Below are 20,263 nucleotides of genomic sequence, written 5' to 3'. Positions count from 1 at the left end.
GCACTTGTTGGAGCAATCAAAGTTGGGTTCTTGTAATTCACAAAGTGACTGTACTATTTAGAACTGGCGGTGGCATTGGAACAGAAACCATTTCCTTCCAAATAAATGTCTCTCTCCCAGAACACTTTAGAGAGAACCCGGCGATGGAACACTTTAGAGAGAACTCGGCGATGGAACACTTTAGAGAGAACCCGGCGATGGAACACTTTAGAGAGAACCCGTCGACGGAACACTTTAGAGAGAACCCGGCGATGGAACACTTTAGAGAGAACCCGGCGACGGAACACTTTAGAGAGAACCCGGCGATGGAACACTTTAGAGAGAACCCGGCGATGGAACACTTTAGAGAGAACCCGGCGATGGAACACTTTAGAGAGAACCCGGCGATGGAACACTTTAGAGAGAACCCGGCGACGGTGTAGAGGGCCTGTCACTCCAATAAGTAAACATAGAAATAGTGTCATTCACACTGCAATGCATTGTGTTATTAAACACACTTTTATTGTGTAGGTGCTAAATGAAAGTGTCATTCATCCATTCATTTAGGGAGGGAGAAAGAGTAAATGGTGACATAAAAATGAGATCAAATGGTAATGGTAATGGTAAACCAGGGAAGGTCTGGCTCCCCGTGGCCTACAACCATGTGTCGTTGAGACAGTGTCCGGACCCAGATGTGCATGTGTCTGGTTTCTAAGTTTACACAGCCTATAATAATCTCAAATGATAAAGTCCTCTTTTTTTTGTTTACTAGCCATGCATACAGTTCGCAGGAGGTTGGTGGCACGTTAATTGGGGAGGATGTGCTCGTGATAATGGCTGGAACGGAATCAGTGGAATGATATCAAACACAGTGTTTCCAGGTGTTTGATGCAATTCCATTTGCTCCGTTACAGCCATTATTAAAATTCTGTTCTCCCCTCAGCAACCTCCACTGATACGGTTGACAACAGTTCAGTCACTGTCTTCATAGGAGCTGGAACTTTCCAGACAAAATATTTACACTACTTTTAAATAACAATTATAATCATCATCATCATTACTGTTACTACTATACATTTGAATACTTAAAGAGGAGTGGGATGTTGAGAAAACGTTGCACCCCATTTCATTGTGATACCCAATCAAAATCAAATTCAATGGAGAGGATGTGGGATGGCACCCATTACTGAAAAGAAAACCGTTTCTAGAGTCTGTAGAGATATTCAAATACTGAAATATAAAGAGTCCTTCTAGTACCATCTGAAGGAAACGGTTACAATATTCAGCAATCTGTCATCAGAACTTTCTAACACCAAAATGAAAGACAGGATTAAAGACAGACACCTCTGCTACACTTAACAAAAAGGGGAAAACAGGAAGCAAGACTGTCTTTTCCAACGGTTTTTACCCCTTCTGCAAAACAAATAAAATAGAAAATGAAAAAGAGGCTCATTCAAGTCACCTCTTTGATTCTGGCCCTAGTGATGAGTACAACACATCTCATTGGATAAAGGTAGGTAGGCTTTCTCTTTTCCTGCACAGAGAAACCTAGTACACATTAATTACTCATCCATGTTTCAAACAAGTAGATCTGAGGGATTACCTCCTCTTGAGTCGGTGCAGTTGCTATCTTCTGCTCTGTCAGTTAAAATGGAGAAAGAAGGCTCCAGCTCGATGTGCTGAGAGAAAAACTGGGTCATATCAACAAAACTAAAACTATGTTAAAGAAACATATTAATGATCGCAGAACAGCATAAAGAGTACACATCCTGTTCAGTAATTCCGACAGACGACTCAAGACGGAGAAAACAGGATAGCATAAAGCGAGTGCACTTTTCTGTAGTCCTGTTTGTTTGTCAATCTCTCTTGAGGCAAATCCTTTGAATTCCTAATTTAATTCCATTAATTATGAACATATCATTAATTACATCATGACTGATTTTATGCACCAAAGAGTTCAATTCCACCACATTTCTACCATGAGTTTGTTAATCGTCGCTGTTGTTGGTGTAAATATTGTCCCCCTCTCTGTGAGTCATCCTGTATGCAGACTCCCTCTCTCCCCTGGCGTCCCGCTAGGCCCTGGGGCTATGTTCTCTCTCCACTGGCCACTAGCGTCGCCCTAGGCCCTGGGGGTACGTCCTCTCTCCCCTGGCGTCGCCCTAGGCCTTGGGGGTACGTCCTCTCTCCCCTGGTGCCGCCCTAGTCCCTGGACTACGTCCTCTCCCCTGGCGTCGCCCTAGGCCCTGGGGGTACGTCCTCTCTCCCCTGGCGACGCCCGAGGCCCTGGACTACGTCCTCTCCCCTGGCGTCGCCCTAGTCCCTGGGGCTATTGTATATTGCAGGAGGAGCAGCATGGGTCATTCTTGTCTGGCTGGGCGGCGTAGTCCATCTGCCGAACAATCTCGGCAAACAGTTCGTCCACCATGGTTTTGCTCTTGGCCGAGGTCTCCATGAAGGGACAGCCCCACTCCTCGGCCAGAGCCTGGCCCTCGCTGGCCGACACCTCCCTCTCACTCTCCAGGTCCACTTTGTTCCCCACCAGGATCACTGGGACCTTCTCGTACCTGCAGACGACACACACACACAAACAGATGCAGAAAATGACCAGAAACCATCATGTGACATGAATACATGGTCAATCACTGTCAAGGCATATCAGAACGAGATGTGATTTGCTGACATGTTGAACTGAGACATAGGGGTGCTGACTAGTTTCTCAGCCTTTGTGTTTTCCTGTACCTGACGTCTTCTCTGCACTCTCCTAAATAATAATTTAATAGGAATAATGAAAGTTTCTCTGCTGCCACATCGTGTTGACAATAAATCAATGAAACCATAAATAATTACATTAAATCCGTATGGCACATTATCCTGAAATATATCATCTGAAAGGCCTGACAAATTCAGTTATGAGACGTGTCTTGCTGAGAAAGAAATCTATACCGCCAACATACTATATTCCAATTACTATCAATGACAACTCAAGTACTTAACCAGCCCAGCAGTCAACAGGAAGTGGGTGAAATCACCCACAATCCCCTGGAGGCAGGAAGAGGCCATGTTGGGAAAGTGCTGAGGAAATGGGCTACTTGCACGAGTGCCATAAAGACAAGTGTTACATCATATTCCTAATGAAGGACCTGAGGCCGTAATACTAACACTCTCAATAAAGAAACAAACATTTACTGAACATGATTCAAAATGTCTGCATCTTATTGATCAATACAAATACATTGGTTATTATTGACAACATTTCAGTTCATTGGAGACATGTCGGGAGTAGCTGCTGATATGAATTAAGCAGCTCTATTATGGACACATCACAGAGAATAAAGGCTATGCTTTTATTCTTCCTCTGCAAGTAGCTCGCTCACTGGTTATAATATGAACCAGAACACACCACTATGAACACCACTCTTCTCATGTTATTGAGCACAAACATCCCAGGAGAATCATGCTCCCAGACACCATTACACTTTTCAAAGGTTAGCCTCTATATGAAATATGAATTCCTCTAAGTGATTTAACACTATTTTACAGACAAACAATTGTCCTTGATTGTTATGGTAACAGGTACACAAGGAAATGCATAGTATTGGAGAGATTGAGAGAATCAGTGACTTTCTTAAGTAGAGGACCGTAGAGAGCTTCTTCTCACGAGGTCCATGGTCTGCAGATTCCAGTGCTAAATAAGCTTCAACTGGCAAAGAATAAGAAGCTCACTTCGATCTACTCCTGAATATATTACCCAGAATGAACGTTAATTTCTACTTTTCTCATTCTGTGGGCAAGCCGAGAACTACAGGGGTTAAAACAGCAGAGTTCATGGGTCTGTGAGCTACTGTGTGTGGCTGCGACGCACTGTACAGTCAGCCGCCACACAGCGTTGCAGAACAGCTGGAATACATTAGCCTTTTGAACCCAAAATGTACAGTCAGCCGCCACACAGCATTGCAGAACGGCTGGAATACATTAGCCTTTTGAACCCAAAATGTACAGTCCTTCGATTGTTCAAACAGCTGGGGACAGCATTCCTAACTCCAACAAGTTATTGGAGGCCCCTGATTGGGCAACAATGTTATTCAGGAACACATTTTTGTGGCGACAGTAAATACATGAAGTCCAACTATACACTTCCTCCCCATGATCACTGAGAAGGCCTAACCATAGTGCTGCTGAGAAGGTCTAACCATAGTGCTGCTGAGACGGCCTAACCATAGTGCTGCTGAGAAGGTCTAACCATAGTGCTGCTGAGAAGGTCTAACCATAGTGCTGCTGAGAAGGCCTAACCATAGTGCTGCTGAGAAGGCCTAACCATTGTGCTGCTGAGAAGGTCTAACCATAGTGCTGCTGAGAAGGCCTAACCATAGTGCTGCTGAGAAGGTCTAACCATAGTGCTGCTGAGAAGGTCTAACCATAGTGCTGCTGAGAGGGCCTAACCATAGTGCTGCTGAGAAGGCCTAACCATAGTGCTGCTGAGAAGGTCTAACCATAGTGCTGCTGAGAAGGCCTAACCATAGTGCTGCTGAGAAGGTCTAACCATAGTGCTGCTGAGAAGGTCGAACTATAGTGCTGCTGAGAGGGCCTAACCATAGTGCTGCTGAGAAGCTGCTGAGAAGGCCTAACCATAGTGCTGCTGAGAAGGCCTAACCATAGTGCTGCTGAGAAGGCCTAACCATTGTGCTGCTGAGAAGGCCTAACCATAGTGCTGCTGAGAAGGCCTAACCATAGTGCTGCTGAGAAGGCCGAACCATAGTGCTGCTGAGAAGGCCTAACCATAGTGCTGCTGAGAAGGCCTAACCATAGTGCTGCTGAGAAGGCCTAACCATAGTGCTGCTGAGAAGGCCTAACCATAGTGCTGCTGAGAAGGCCTAACCATAGTGCTGCTGAGAAGGCCGAACCATAGTGCTGCTGAGAAGGCCTAACCATAGTGCTGCTGAGAAGGCCTAACCATAGTGCTGCTGAGAAGGTCTAACCATAGTGCTGCTGAGAAGGTCTAACCATAGTGCTGCTGAGAAGGTCTAACCATAGTGCTGCTGAGAAGGCCTAACCATAGTGCTGCTGAGAAGGCCTAACCATAGTGCTGCTGAGAAGGTCTAACCATAGTGCTGCTGAGAAGGCCTAACCATAGTGCTGCTGAGAGGTCCTAACCATAGTGCTGCTGAGAAGGCCTAACCATAGTGCTGCTGAGAAGGTCTAACCATAGTGCTGCTGAGAAGGTCTAACCATAGTGCTGCTGAGAAGGTCTAACCATAGTGCTGCTGAGAAGGTCTAACCATAGTGCTGCTGAGAAGGTCTAACCATAGTGCTGCTGAGAAGGTCTAACCATAGTACTGCTGAGAAGGTCTAACCATAGTGCTGCTGAGAAGGTCTAACCATAGTGCTGCTGAGAAGGTCTAACCATAGTGCTGCTGAGAAGGTCTAACCATAGTGCTGCTGAGAAGGCCTAACCATAGTGCTGCTGAGAAGGTCTAACCATAGTGCTGCTGAGAAGGCCTAACCATAGTGCTGCTGAGAAGGCCTAACCATAGTGCTGAGGGTGTGTAGATTGGAGGGCCTGACCAGGGCCTGCCTCTGTGGAGGTTGTGCCGTTTAGAGAACCCACAGGGGGCACAGCATTTAGGGGGGTAATGGCAGTCCCCTCCACGGGCGGGCGTCTCTCTTCTGAACTGGGCTGTGGTGGCAGCGCCATCTCTACCAGCCCCAACTCATATGGAGGCCTGTGGCTGTCGTCACATGATTTCACATACTGCCTCACCACCTCGGATTACAGCCTGCTGTCCAAACCCACTCATTCATGGGAAGACATGCACTGGAGAGCCCAGGGAACATGGAGAACAGTGGTATGGAAGCGTGTGTTTATTCTAGAGTGTGTGTGTGTGTGTGTTTCTGTGTTTACGCAGAGGTAAGAGCAAAAGTAACACTATTTGGTAAAGGACTTGAGCCTGGCTCTGAGACTCACTGAGCTCTGATGGAAAATTATTTCAGATGAGCTTACAAACACAGCATCTCTCCCTGCTGCTATTGTCACAGCTGTCTGCTTCTCAGCACTCTATACTTCACGGGGAACAACCCCAGATGATTATGGATGATGAGCTAGAGAGGAGCAGCCGGGATGGGAGAAAAGTCAAATGAAAACATATGCATCCATTAAAATAATGACAGATTTCATAGGCTACCTAACGGCAGGACAGCCATTCCACCATGCAGGAGAGCAGAACAGGCAACACCCAAAAAATATTTATCATCTGGAGAAGGGCTATAAAATATCTGTAATGACAGAGGGGAATCCTGCAATCCCAGGGGGAGTGTGAGGACGGCTGCCACGGATACCAAAGCCTCACAGAGACTTCGCACAATGGGCTCTCTGGGCCAGGCGCTGGGTGAAGGAAGGGAGGATGAGGGTGGACAGAGAAGGTCCAGGGTAGCTTATACTTATGCCCATATTTGAGGTTTTGAGCCTGTTGGCTATACATTCTCCACTCTGAAGTCTTAAGCGGTAGTCTTCAACGTAGATACACGGGTGAGGATGCAAACACTCCACTCCCACTGTCTGGCAGTCTGACTGCATGTGGCTAAAGCACTGTCGCTGCAAAACACCCAGCGCAGCTCTCCCAAACACCCCTTATTTATAATGCAAGATGCATCAACAGATGTAGTCCTGGGCCTAGCTGAGGGAGGCAGGGTGGGAGCTGCGTGGTGGTCTCTGGGCCCAGACGCTGGATTTATCAGGCCCTAGCTGAGACAAAGCCGGCCAGTCTGGCCTACATGGTGAAAGAGGGCCAGCCAGGTCCCTGCACAGTGAGATGGAGTTTGTTCTGAGTCTCCCGTACCTCAGGCTGGCTGTGTGTCTGTCTCAGTGAGTTCACACAATGGCTCCCAGCTGAGGAGAAGTGGGTCTGACTGGAGTTGACTCAGGTGGTTTTATTGAGATGAGTCAGGGCAGGGGCACAAATGAGATCCACCACAGTCCAGGATACAAATTAATTAACTTATAACTCACTGTATCACAATTCCAGTTGGTCAGAAGTTCACATACACTAAGTTGACCGTGCAGTTGAACAGCTTGGAAAATTCCAGAAAATGTCACGGCTTTAGAATCTTTTGATAGGCTAATTGACATAATTTTAGTCAATTGGAGCTGTACCTGTGGATGTATTTCAAGGCCTACCTTCAAACTCAGTTCCTCTTTCCTTGACATCATGGGACAATCAAAATAAATCAGCCAAGACCTCAACAAGTCTGGTTTGTCCTTGGGAGCAATTTCCAAACGCCTGAAGGTACCACGTTCATCTGTTCAAACAATAGTACGCAAGTATTAACACCATGTGACCACACAGCCGTCATACCTCTCAGGAAGGAGACACGCTCTGTCTCCTAGAGATGAACATACTTTGGTGCGAAAAGTGCAAATCAATCCCAGAACAGCAGCAAAGAACCTTGTGAAGATGCTGGAGGAAACAGGTACAAAAATATCTATCGGGGCGGCAGAGTAGCCTAGTGGTTAGAGCATTGGACTAGTAACCGGAAGGTTGCGAGTTCAAACCCCCGAGCTGACAAGGTACAAATCTGTTGTTCTGCCCCTGAACAGGCAGTTAACCCACTGTTCCCAGGCCGTCATTGAAAATAAGAATTTGTTCTTAACTGACTTGCCTGGTTAAATAAAGGTAAAATTAAATTAAATCCACAGTAAAACGAGTCCTATATTGACACAACCTGAAAGGCCGCTCAGCAAGGAAGAAGCCACTGGTCCAAAACCACCATAAAAAAGCCAGACTATGGTTTGCAACTGCACATGGGGTCAAAGATTGTACTTTTTGGAGAAATGTCCTCTGGTCTGATGAAGCAAAAATAGAATTGTTTGGAGGAAAATGGGGGAAGCTTTCAAGCCGAAGAACACCATCCCAACCGTGAAGCACGGGAGTGGCAGCATCATGTTGTGGGGGTGCTTTGCTGCAGGAGGGACTGGTGCACTTCACAAAATAGATGGCATCATGAGGTAAGAAAATGATGTGGATATATTGAGGCAACATTTCAAAAACATCAGTTAGAAAGTTAAATCTTGGGCGCAAATGGGTCTTCCAAATGGACAATGACTCCAAGCATACTTCCAAAGTTGTGGCAAAATGGCTTAAGGACAACAAAGTCAAGGTATTGGAGTAGAGGTCGACCGATTATGATTTTTCAACAGCGATACTGATTATTGGAGGACCAAAAAAATAGCCGATACCGATTAATCGGCCATTTTTTTTATCTTTTATTTGTAATAATGACAATTACAACAATACTGAATGAACACTTATTTTAACTTAATATAATACATCAATAAAATCAATTTAGCCTCAAGTAAATAATGAAACATGTTCAATTTGGTTGAAATAATGCAAAAACAAAGTTTTGGAGAAGAAAGTAAAAGTGCAATATGTGCTATGTAAGAAAGCTAACGTTTCCTTGCTCAGAACATGAGAACATATGAAAGCTGGTGGTTCCTTTTACCATGAGTCTTCAATATTCCCAGGTAAGAAGTTTTAGGTTGTAGTTATTATAGGAATTATAGGACTATTTCCCTCTATACCATTTGTATTACATTAACCTTTGACTATTAGATGTTCTTATAGGCACTTTAGTATTGCCAGTGTAACAGTATAGCTTCTGTCCTTCTCCTCGCTCCTCCCTGGGCTCGAACCAGCAACACAGCGACAACAGCCACCATCGAAGCAGCGTTACCCATGCAGAGCAAGGGGAACAACTACTAGAAGGCTCAGAGCGAGTGACGTTTGAAACGCTATTAGCGCGCACTAACCAGCTAGCCATTTCACTTCGGTTACACCAGCCTCATCTCGGGAGTTGATAGGCTTGAAGTCATAAACAGCGTAATTAATGCTTGACGCACAACGAAGAGCTGCTGGCAAAACACACGAAAGTGCTGTTTGAATTAATGTTTACGCGCCTGCTTCTGCCTGCCACCGCTCATTCAGATACTTAGAGACTTGTATGCTCAGTCAGATTATATGCAACGCAGGACACGCTAGATAATATCTAGTAATATCATCAACCATGTGTAGTTAACTAGTGATTATGATTGATTGTTTTTTATAAGATAAGTTTAATGCTAGCTAGCAACTTACCTTGGCTTACTGAATTTGCGTAACAGGCAGTCTCCTTGTGGAGTGCAACGAGAGAGAGGCAGGTCGTTATTGCGTTGGACTAGTTAACTGTAAGGTTGCAAGATTGGATCCCAGAGCCGACAAGGTGAAAATCTGTCGTTCGGCCCCTGAATGAGGCAGTTAACCCAACGTTCCTAGGCCGTCATTGAAAATAAGAATGTGTTCTTAACTGACTTGCCTCGTTAAATAAAGGTATACATTGTTTTTTTTAAATTGGCAAATCGGCGCCCAAAAATACAGATTTCCGATTGTTATGAAAACTTGAAATCATTCCGATTAATCGGTCGACCTCTATATTGGAATGGTCATCACAAAGTCCTGACCCTAATCCTATATAAAATTTGAGGGCAGAACTGAAAAAGTGTGTGCGAGCAAGGAGACCAACAAACCTGACTCAGTTACAGCTCTGTCAAGAGGAATGGGCCAAAATTCACCAAACTTATTGTGGGAAGCTTGTGGAAGGCTACCCGAAACGTTTGAGTCAAGTTAAACAATTTAAAGGCAATGCTACCAAATACTAATTGAGTGTATGTAAACTTCTGACCAACTGGGAATGTGATGAAAGAAATAAAAGCTGAAATAAATAATTCTCTACTAATATTCTTACAATTCACATTCTTAAAATAAAGTGGTGATCCTAACTAAACAAAGACAGGGAATTTTTACTAGGATTAAATATCAGGAATTGTGAACAACTGAGTTTAAATGTATTTGGCTAAGGTGTATGTAAACTTCCGACTTCAACTGTATATACTGACTGCAGCTGATTTGTTGCTTTTCTCAGAAGACAAAAACACACCCACATCGGGGCACCTCACAGTCATGGTCTCTTATTGGAGGTTCAGTGACATTTTTGAATAATTTGCTAAATCAAAGGGCAGGAAAGAAACCGAACACTTACAAATTACATAACATATCTGAAATAATCAACTTCACCAAATCTGAAATGAATACGGGCTGTGTTTAATTTGAAATGTGTTCTACTTTCCCCACATGCTAGATGAAAATATGGGAGAAGAGGAGTACAGTAGCTAAGATTAGATTGGTCTAATTTCTGGGTTTTATAAATAGAAACTGTGGCTTGGAGTGATGCAGTCAGTAGGTTTTCTCCTCTCTCTCCCCTGATCTCTGGCTCCACATAAACATTACAGTGGCACACACAATGGAGAATGAACCTATACACATTATCATCATAATAATGAAGTAAATAAAAGTATAGATAACCTTCAGTAACTGTAAATTGTCACCAATAAAACGTAGAAATGCAGCAAACACATGACGTTTTATCTGGTAACACGTCGTAGGCATACCACTGAATATAAGGATAAATAGAAATGTGATTCATTTGTGACATGAAACAACAAAATACAAAAAAAAAGTGTGCTTGAGGCTGCATGTTTCTGTTTGTAATTGTTATTTTCTCTCCCGCTCAGTCATCTGCAACAATACCAGTTAAAAGCGTCAAACATTACTGTCTCTCTCAACAACAGTACAATCACTTATATCGCCACTCCTACTAAACTGCTTAGCTGACAATGCAAACTATGTCATTATTTTCTATTGCCTTGCCCTTTTCGCTTGTGACTGAACTTCAATCATCTCTGAGTAGCTCTGTTTGTGTGACGCTGAAGCCAGGCTTAGAAAAATAGACAAGTAGTTCCCTGCATCAGTTCGTATAAAATGGTCCAACTTGATCTGGGTGAAACAAATGTGTGTGTGATCTTAACGGGGTTAACATTGACAGGGTTATTGAAATTCACATGAAACCGATGAATCTGTGTTTTTTTGGCTTTTTTTTAAAACAAGTTGACATTCTATCAAATAGGATATTCCTCCATCTAATCACACGGGTGTTATGGCCACCCCTCAGAGCCTGTTTTCTTCCTAGGTTCCTGCCTTTCTAGAAAGTTTCTCCTGACCACTGTGCTTCTACATCTGCATTGCTTTGCTGTTTGGGGTTTTTGACAACTGCTGATGTAAAAAAAAGGGCTTTATAAAATACTTTTGATTGATTGCTATAGAAATATCCAGCTGGCAGGAGATAATTCATGGCATGTTAGTAATGTGAAGAAATAATGGTTAATAAGTGATCAGCAGTAACAGGCAGCCACTACCCTCATGGGACTTTTACTAATAGTGTTATTCTCTGTTACAGCATTCAACACACTGAGAAGGGCTTGACAAGAACAAAGATACAGGCCACAGTAATACACCTGAATGCTGTGCTAAGAGAAATTAGGACCCTATTGGAAAAACCATATAGCCATGATCATTTTAACCAATCGACACATGGCAAACTCCGTTGACTTGATTGGTATATTCTTCAGTTGTAGATCACTGCGACATAGGGTGAGTCCTGCCTTCAACTAGAAGTGTACTGTGAGAACAACAAAAGCTTCTGTGGTCTCATTCTGACCCTGTCACCATAACAACCTAAGTCCTCTGGCTGACAATGGCAAGAAGTACAACATTACCCAGAAGGTAAGTCATCACTGTCCCTCCTCCATTTCTATGCGCTCCATCTGTGTCACCCGTCAGCTGGTATAACCTGTGCATGGCTTACTGTTGCTGGGGAGTGATGATCCCCCAGCAGGCATGGGGAAGGAGCTAATCATCTGGCCCCATGACCTCTGTTAATGGTGCTCTGTGCCACTGACGGGCACCAAACACTGATACGCGCTGACAGGGCTCGGGCCTGGCGCAGCACACACCAGCGCCTCCGACCTGGCAGGCGGCGGTGACGGCTCCTGTGTGAGACAGTGACAAGGACAGGAGAGGCTAAGTGAACAGCAGTGACAGCTGCATAATTCCCAGCGCAGCGTGGAGCCTTGGAGGAGAGACACGGGGCCTCCTTGGCCACGTGGTCATGAGGAGATGTCAGGACTGCCGGCTGGGCTTTGCACTAAAGCCCCACTCTACTTTCACCCCTCTGTACGGTGGGAGAGGGGTGTGGTGACATCCAGCGGTGCCCAGAACATCTTTTAATATATATACAGACTGATTACTCCAGCGCTTCCCAAAGTTGGTCCTCAGGAACCCCAAAAGGGTGCACTGTTGATTTTTGCCCTGATACTACGCAGTAAAAGCTTGATGATTAGTTGATTACTTAAATCAGCTGTGTAGTGCTAGGGCAAAAACCAACAGTGCACCCCTTGGAGTCCTGGAGGACAGAGTTTGAGAAAAGCTGGATGACTAGGAAGCATTCGACTACACTATTTGACAGCCTACTCTTCCAATACAATATGATGGTAAATTAATTGACTAACGATTCAGACAAGAGGTTGAGTCATTTCCTGATCTTCGACGAGGATCAGAATGTAATCAGTGTTTCCATGTGCAGTCATTTAGCTGTTCACTATGCGCCAAGGCAAAATCCTTGCCGCCACGGGCCCCAAAGAAATATGGAACATGAAAATATTTCTGCTGAGTTTCACTCTCCCCACATGAGAATACGAGACGTTGCCAAGTTTACTATCCCTGGAAAGCTCGCACGAAAATGGCTAAGTAGGCCTAACCGGATAAATAAAAAGGTCACGAGAAGACAACGACACCGTGAAATCCCCAGTTTGGAAGGACAACACGGTAGATGGTTACACAGCCTGCACGAAGCGCTGGAACAGTCCACATGTACTTTTCCTCTGCAAATAAATGGAATAATATGACAACCCCATAGTAGAGTAGTTTATCTATTTACCTAGTCAGCTTGTTGTGTGTTCTATGGGAGATAAATTGCAAGTGCTATCGGGAGAAAATTCACAGAATATAATACAGGCTGCATTTATTCAGGAGGCTGCTCAAGCTGTTACCATCTGCACTGGTTTACACTTTATACAGCCTAAGGTCTAATTAACTAAATTAATGCAATCATTTACTGAAGTATCGAAAACAAATAGGCCTAACTGCTTGCACTTCGTGCAGGCTGTGTAACCATCTACCGTGTTGTCCTTCCAAACTGGGGATTTCAGTGTCGTTCCTCGGTGCCTATTCTCTATTCCTAACCTTTTTATTTATCCGGTTCGGCCTAAAATAGCCATTTTCATGTGAGCTTTCTCACGTGGGGAGAGTGAACGTCAACTCTGCGCTTTGACAAGTTAGCACGTTTTCGCCACACAAATAAGGGAAAGTTCCCTGCTCCAGACTCAATGCGTGAGTGGCAGGTAGCCTTGTCTGCCCAGCGGATAGAGCCTTGGGCCAGGAACTGAAAGGTTGATTAGAATCCCCGAGCTGACTAGCTGAAACATCGGTCGATGTTCCCTTGAGCAAGGCACCTAAATCCTAATTGCTCCTGGTAAATCGCTCTGGATAAGAGTCTGCTTAAAAAAAAAATGCTAATGTACCACAACAAGCACCTAGGTTTTATAAAATGTGTATTATCTTGATTTACAATGTTCCCAACCGGTGTATGTAATTGTTCTGAACAGCGAGCAGACCCACGGCTTGAAATATTTTTTTCATTCTACCAGCCAGATGACTTTTTGGGAATCACGTGCAGGGAATTGTGGGTATTCGACGCGATGCAGGACTTTACTAATGATAGGCGCAATAGGATACACGTAGATTCAGCCTATTTATTTATAGCCACTATGCTGCATCCGTTAGGCTACAGGTGATAACGAATACTCCTAATAGCATAGCCTACCTGATAATGTGGAACAAAATGTACAAATCATTTAAACAAATATTTTTTGCAATATGTAATTTTTCCCATTTCTGGAGGTGGAAATTATATTTTAGATGGTGTCAGTATGATTGTACTTTCATCCATTCTGTCGTAGAATGTAATTTTATGTCCCTAAACAAAGTGGACAGTCAACACCATCTGTGGATATGATGCTCATCTTTGTAGTGGTGCCTGTCATCCGAGGCAACCATGGAAACAGCTTAGGGGTCATGGTCTGGACGCCCCAGCACAGAGAATCCCCAATGTAACCTCTACTGTGTAAACATTCACTGTAAACACACTGTTCAACTCCAGAGAACATGGTTCCCATGCTCTTCTCTACAAACAAACACTGTTTCACTGCTTAAGATGGGAGAGAGCTGGATGTTAGACAAGGGTCACCACAATCTCAGCGATACACTATCCCACCAACCCTAAAGATTCAGATAAACTTTATTAAATTAATTTAGGCATGTGCTTAAAAAGACAGTACATAAAACATGAAAACACAGAAACTACACAAAATAATGAATTCAAAGTGCTATAGATACACATGTACAGTGAAAGTGCAATATGCTGTATACTCGAGGGACCAACAGACTAAAAAAGTCCCCATATCTATCTGTTTTAATTATATTTTGTCTGGCTGCTGCTGAGACTGAATTTTGAGTGAAGGGGATGATTACTGTCCTGTAAAATGCTTTCAAGTTTTATCAGGATGAGTTATGTGTACAGGTAGCTGGCTGATTCTTGATCTATACCAATGATCCTTCCTGCAGGCTTAATCAAGCGCTGAAGCTTGACTTGGTCTTGCACTCACATGTTCCCGAACACACATATCAGACCAATGGACAGCACTCAGCAGGACAGATTTATAGAACATTTGTAAAATATGGCGATCAACATGTAAATGGTTCAGTTTGCATAACAAAAATAACATTCTATGTTGCAATTTCTTTATCTTTGCAAAGTCACAGTCATTGAATTTCAGTTTGTCTATTTCGATTCCCAGGTACTTATATGTGGTCACTCTTATTGGCTGATTCCCCATTGATCTTCGCAGGGATAGTGGAGTTTGGTTCCTTCTCAAATCCATATCCATCTATTTTGTTTTCTTAATGTTTATTTCAAGAAGGTTATCTGAACACCACTGGAGGAATTTTGCCGTTTCTCTGTCAAAACCTTGAAGAGATGCTTGGTCTGGGTGGATGAAACGTTTCTCTGTCAAAACCTTGAAGAGATGCTTGGTCTGGGTGGAGGAAACATTTCTCTGTCAAAACCTTGGAGGCTTGGTCTGGGTGGAGGTAACCCACAACAGCGGTGTCATCTGCATATTTACAAAATGTGTGGGCTGAGTCGGTGAAAGTACGCAACCTTGAGGGGCTCCTGTATTCACCTTTGTAGATGTAGAGATGGCGGAGTTAAACTTCACTTGTTGAGTACAGTTGACAAGGAAACTATTAATCCACTTGATCGGTAGAGAGTTGACACCCAAATTCACAAGGTTATCCACCAGTAGGTGGGGTTAGATGGTGTTGAACGAGCTACTGAAGTCAATGAATAACATTTTCACTAGGCTATTTGCCTTTTCTAAATGTTGGAAAATATTGACCAGCATGACCACTGACGTATCATCAACACCCCTGGAGGCACAGTAGGCCAATTGGTTTGAGTCTAATTGGAATGAGAGTCCAGACAGAATTAGTTTTAGAACGTTTTTTTTCACTACATTTCATAAGTACAGATGTCACGGCTACAGGGCGTAAACACTTGATCTGCAAAACAGAAATACTGTATGTCCTCACTACACTTTACTGTTGTTATACCTGTGTAATAACACTACAATTACCCCAGTAACAGCATTGTGTTACCATTTTGTAGTTGCTTCGCAGAATAGAACAGAGGTGTTACATAATTATAAGGTAATTACAAAGTCATAACATGTTGTCGATTCATTTATGATTACAGTGTGACCACACACTGTATATGGGCAACTGTCATGCAAAGGGTTGGTTTATTGTCCATAAATGGGCATTGCCTTTGTTCCTGTGGGGCTGTGATGGGGTATTGGTGTGTCTTACAGTGGGATAATAAGTAGCCTGGATGCCTTAGGAAAGTGCAACCAGACTTGAGGAGAGACTCTGAGACAGTCCTTGGGTGTGTGTCTGACTCCACAAACTGCTGGCCCACACCTGATGCATGCACACACGCACACTAGGGGATGATTCCCCGCCCGCCAGCCAGGCAGCCTCCCTCCCCTCACATATCTCTCCCTGTACTCACCTCTTTATGGGGGAAACATGCTGACCGCATTCTTTCATCTAGTCAGGACAGGAATTGATGTGAATGGTGTTAAATGCAATTCAAACTCAGCGCGATCGTGAGCTTACTGAAAACAAACAAACGCCAAGATATCCAGGATATCTAACTCATAAATTGGTCATGACAATTCTGACAGTAAATATTGGAGAAGGCAATTTCAGCTCCAGATAATGATATTTTGGAGAAATCAGATTACTTGAGACCACGTTGTTCATATGCAAAGACTGAGGGGACTGTAACATGCCATTGGAAGAGTGCAAATGAAAAGTTGAGGAGTAATTTAGTAGTTGTGTGTTGTTAATCTAGTTCTCCATTGAGATGCTTCTCGGTGGGCAGAGAGCCTCATCTCTTTGTAGCTCATCAGTATCTTCCATTGAGAGGTTTCTCGGTGGGCAGAGAGCCCTGTCTTTTTGTAGCTCATCAGTATCTTCCATTTTTATTTTATTTTACCTTTATTTAACTAGGCAAGTCAGTTAAGAACAAATTCTTATTTTCAATGATGGCCTAGGAACAGTGTGTGAACTGCCTGTTCAGGGGCAGAACGACAGATTTGTACCTTGTCAGCTTGGGGGTTTGAACTTGAGAGGCTTCTCGGTGGGCAGAGAGCCCTGTCTTTTTGTAGCTCATCAGTATCTTCCATTGAGAGGCTTCTCAGTGGGCAGAGAGCCTCATCTCTTTGTAGCTCATCAGTATCATCCATTGAGAGGCTTCTCACTGGGCAGAGAGCCTCATCTCTTTGTAGCTCATCAGTATCTTCCATTGAGAGGCTTCTCAGTGGGCAGAGAGCCCTGTCTTTTTGTAGCTCATCAGTATCTTCCATTGAGAGGCTTCTCAGTGGGCAGAGAGCCTCATCTCTTTGTAGCTCATCAGTATCATCCATTGAGAGGCTTCTCACTGGGCAGAGAGCCTCATCTCTTTGTAGCTCATCAGTATCTTCCATTGAGAGGTTTCTCACTGGGCAGAGAGCCTCATCTCTTTGTAGCTCATCAGTATCATCCATTGAGAGGCTTCTCACTGGGCAGAGAGCCTCATCTCTTTGTAGCTCATCAGTATCTTCCATTGAGAGGCTTCTCGGTGGGCAGAGAGCCCTGTCTTTTTGTAGCTCATCAGTATCATCCATTGAGAGGCTTCTCGGTGGGCAGAGAGCCTCATCTCTTTGTAGCTCATCAGTATCTTCCATTGAGAGGCTTCTCGGTGGGCAGAGAGCCCTGTCTTTTTGTAGCTCATCAGTATCTTCCATTGAGAGGTTTCTCGGTGGGCAGAGAGCCCTGTCTTTTTGTAGCTCATCAGTATCTTCCATTGAGAGGCTTCTCAGTGGGCAGAGAGCCTCATCTCTTTGTAGCTCATCAGTATCTTCCATTGAGAGGCTTCTCGGTGGGCAGAGAGTCTCGTCTCTTTGTAGCTCATCAGACTCCCTCCGTTCACCCTGTCAGATACACTGACACCTACAATGAGTGATGCACCCAGCACCACAGCTCAGTGCAGGCTGAATCCTCACTTCACACCAACTCTAGAAGAGGGAAACACCAACATGTGAATGTAGCCCAGGTTTGACGATACTATGGCATTCATATGGTGAGTGCATTTGTACAAGGTTTTAACCAGGTCTTGAGAGTGGATGACTCATTTCTTGTGTGACTGTAAGTCTGCCACAAATTAGGCCACTGCACACTCTGCCTTTATGAATTACTTTGCTAAGCTAAGGGATAACCGAGTCGTCTTTATAGCATGTGTCATTATTATAGCATGATTATAAACATGTAAGGACAATGTAAGGACAATGCATGCGGACACTAAAGATGGCCTGGCGCACCCATATAATGACAGTGCTGATCAGTGCTTTTCACACACATGAGTCCTGCCTGTTCTGTTTCGTTCCTTCCAAACAGATTGCAACACTAATTAACAACATAACTTCCTCTCTTCGGAAACAGGCCCAGTGTGATCCTCCAAACGTTGTGACTCTTGCCATTTTGAGGGTCTGCTAGAATCAGGCCTCTGTCTCTCTCTCTGCAGAGCCACTGGAGCTGTGACTCCGGGGTATTCCAACTGTCTATTTCACTGGGGTTGCAGAATCCAGTCTCATCCAGCATACAGAGCAGAGCTGCATTTGAGGTAGCCAGTCAGACAGACAGACACTATCTCCACTGTAATAAGTGCAGGGGAAACTGGTCTCAGATCTACTGATGGCCAGGGCCTGGTGTGGCTCAGTAGTACAGTAAAGTCTAACAGAGGAGGAATAACAGCATGGCCTTACTAAAATGGCTTTAGAGCTATAGGGGAAAAATAGAAGATGCACAAACATATGCCTCCTACCATACAAAATAAGACACAGACATGTCGTAAAAACTATGCTAAATAGGCTGTATCATGTATATGGTTGAAGAACCCGGTTGAACTGCCTTCGGAGAGATAGATAGACTAGTGTTGGATGATACAGCACCAGTTGAAGAGATTACCCAATGGGCACATACTGGTTGAAAGAACGCTGTTTCCGCATCATTTCAATGAAATTACGTTGATCCAACGTAGAATAGACGTTCAATTGACATCTGTGACCAATGGGCTTGCAGTAGTAGGCTATAACACGCTTCAATAGGCCAGAGTAGGCAGTGGTTCTGCGTGCTGTATCATAACAGGCCACATCCTCAAAAGTAGTGTCATTTTTGTGTCTACTCTGCACAAAGGTGCGCCTTCATAGATTGTGTAGTACCATTTGAGATATTAATTATGTTTTCTGTCAATGTGACAGATGAGTTGTCGGCTATCAGTGGGAAAATGCAACCAGGCATTATCATTCATTTACATCTATGCATGTTTACAATGAGAAATAGGCCTCCTGTAGGCCTTCCATAATACATGAATATGATCCAAAACCACCCACCTTTTCACTCTGATGATCTGGTCCCTCATGGGTTTGATGTCTTGGAAGCTCTGCTGGTTGACAAGACTGTAGACAAGTATGAAGCCTTGGCCATTTTTGATGTAAAGGTCCCGCATGGATGCGAACTGTTCAGTACCAGCAGTGTCAAGAATCTCCAGAACAGAGGGTGAGGAATCCACCTCGATTTCTTTGCGGTAAAAATCCTCTATGGTCGGGTCGTATTTCTCAATAAAAGTCCCGGTGACAAACTGAACAGTGAGGGCGGATTTCCCGACCCCACCGCTGCCAAGGACCACCACTTTGTACTCGCGCATTGCTCCCTTGTTAGTTGATGATTTCAAGAGATTGTCGAAAGCTATCCCCGCGCAAATAACATTTATTAGTGTTCCATTTTGAACGGATATAAAAAAAAATATTGCCTTCCTTACCACCGTTCAGCAATGGCAAATACAAAAGCAGAACACAAAGCCTCGCTGACCGATGTATTTCATTGTAGAAATTCCCCCAGGCAACTTCAAAATGTGCATTACAAGCTATCAAAACGCGGGACAATGTGAAACGTGTGGTTTTTCATCTGCTTCGCTTACCATTCTATGCATCATAAAAACAAAACTTGCTCCAGCGAAGACATTGGTGAAAAAACAGGACGGTTCCTGATGATTGACTCTGAAAGAAGACTGGCGCGTATTAACTCAACAACTGTTGATAAATAAATCCTATTTTTAAAAGTTATTAATACAAGCGTTCTTCTTTGATTATTTTCACCACCACCTCTTCCCGTTCCTTATGCGCTCACCAATACAATCCTGGCCGCCATACTCTCGGGTGGAGACCCACCGCCGCCGCGTAACCAACCCGTCCTCTCTCGGCTTCCGTACCAACGAAAAGGAGACGGGTCTTCGCCACTAGAAAGATGTACCAAGAACCCAATGGCTACCTTTATTTGCTGTAATCCTCACTCATGACTATCTGAATGCCATACGGAAACGGCCAGTAAAATTCAAGGGCTGGATTTCCGTTAATGTGTTCAATTTCTCATCATTCGGTAGCCAAGTGACATCCTCGGGGCGCTCATCCAATCACAGAAGCAGCTTGAGGATGTGTTTCCAAGACTAGGAATGTGCGCCTGGATGCTGTTGCGATGGTAACGCTACCAGCCGTGTACATGCATCAAAAAAGTAACCTTTCAGACAAACATCAGTACAATGTGAAGGTGGAGGCGAGCAAAATACCATCTTGGACTAGACT

At 44.1% G+C, this 20,263-nt stretch overlaps 1 protein-coding gene across 1 annotated transcript; it reads right to left on the bottom strand.

The window, feature by feature from the left end:
* Positions 1-475: 475 nt before the first annotated feature.
* On the bottom strand, positions 476-20,014 carry LOC135547677 (ras-related protein Rap-2a-like). The gene is made up of 2 exons (XM_064976887.1): positions 19,016-20,014; positions 476-2,546 (listed from the first exon to the last, which is right to left on the bottom strand). Exons 1-2 carry the CDS (start codon positions 19,327-19,329, stop codon positions 2,309-2,311), a joined length of 552 nt encoding a protein of 183 aa, XP_064832959.1. The 5' UTR covers positions 19,330-20,014; the 3' UTR covers positions 476-2,308.
* Positions 20,015-20,263: the final 249 nt, after the last annotated feature.

The sequence above is a fragment of the Oncorhynchus masou genome, chromosome 10 (assembly GCF_036934945.1).
Source record: "Oncorhynchus masou masou isolate Uvic2021 chromosome 10, UVic_Omas_1.1, whole genome shotgun sequence".
Classification (NCBI taxonomy): Eukaryota; Metazoa; Chordata; class Actinopteri; order Salmoniformes; family Salmonidae; genus Oncorhynchus; species Oncorhynchus masou.
Note: the sequence above shows the minus strand (reverse complement) of the source record. Positions and strands in the feature narration are given on the sequence as shown.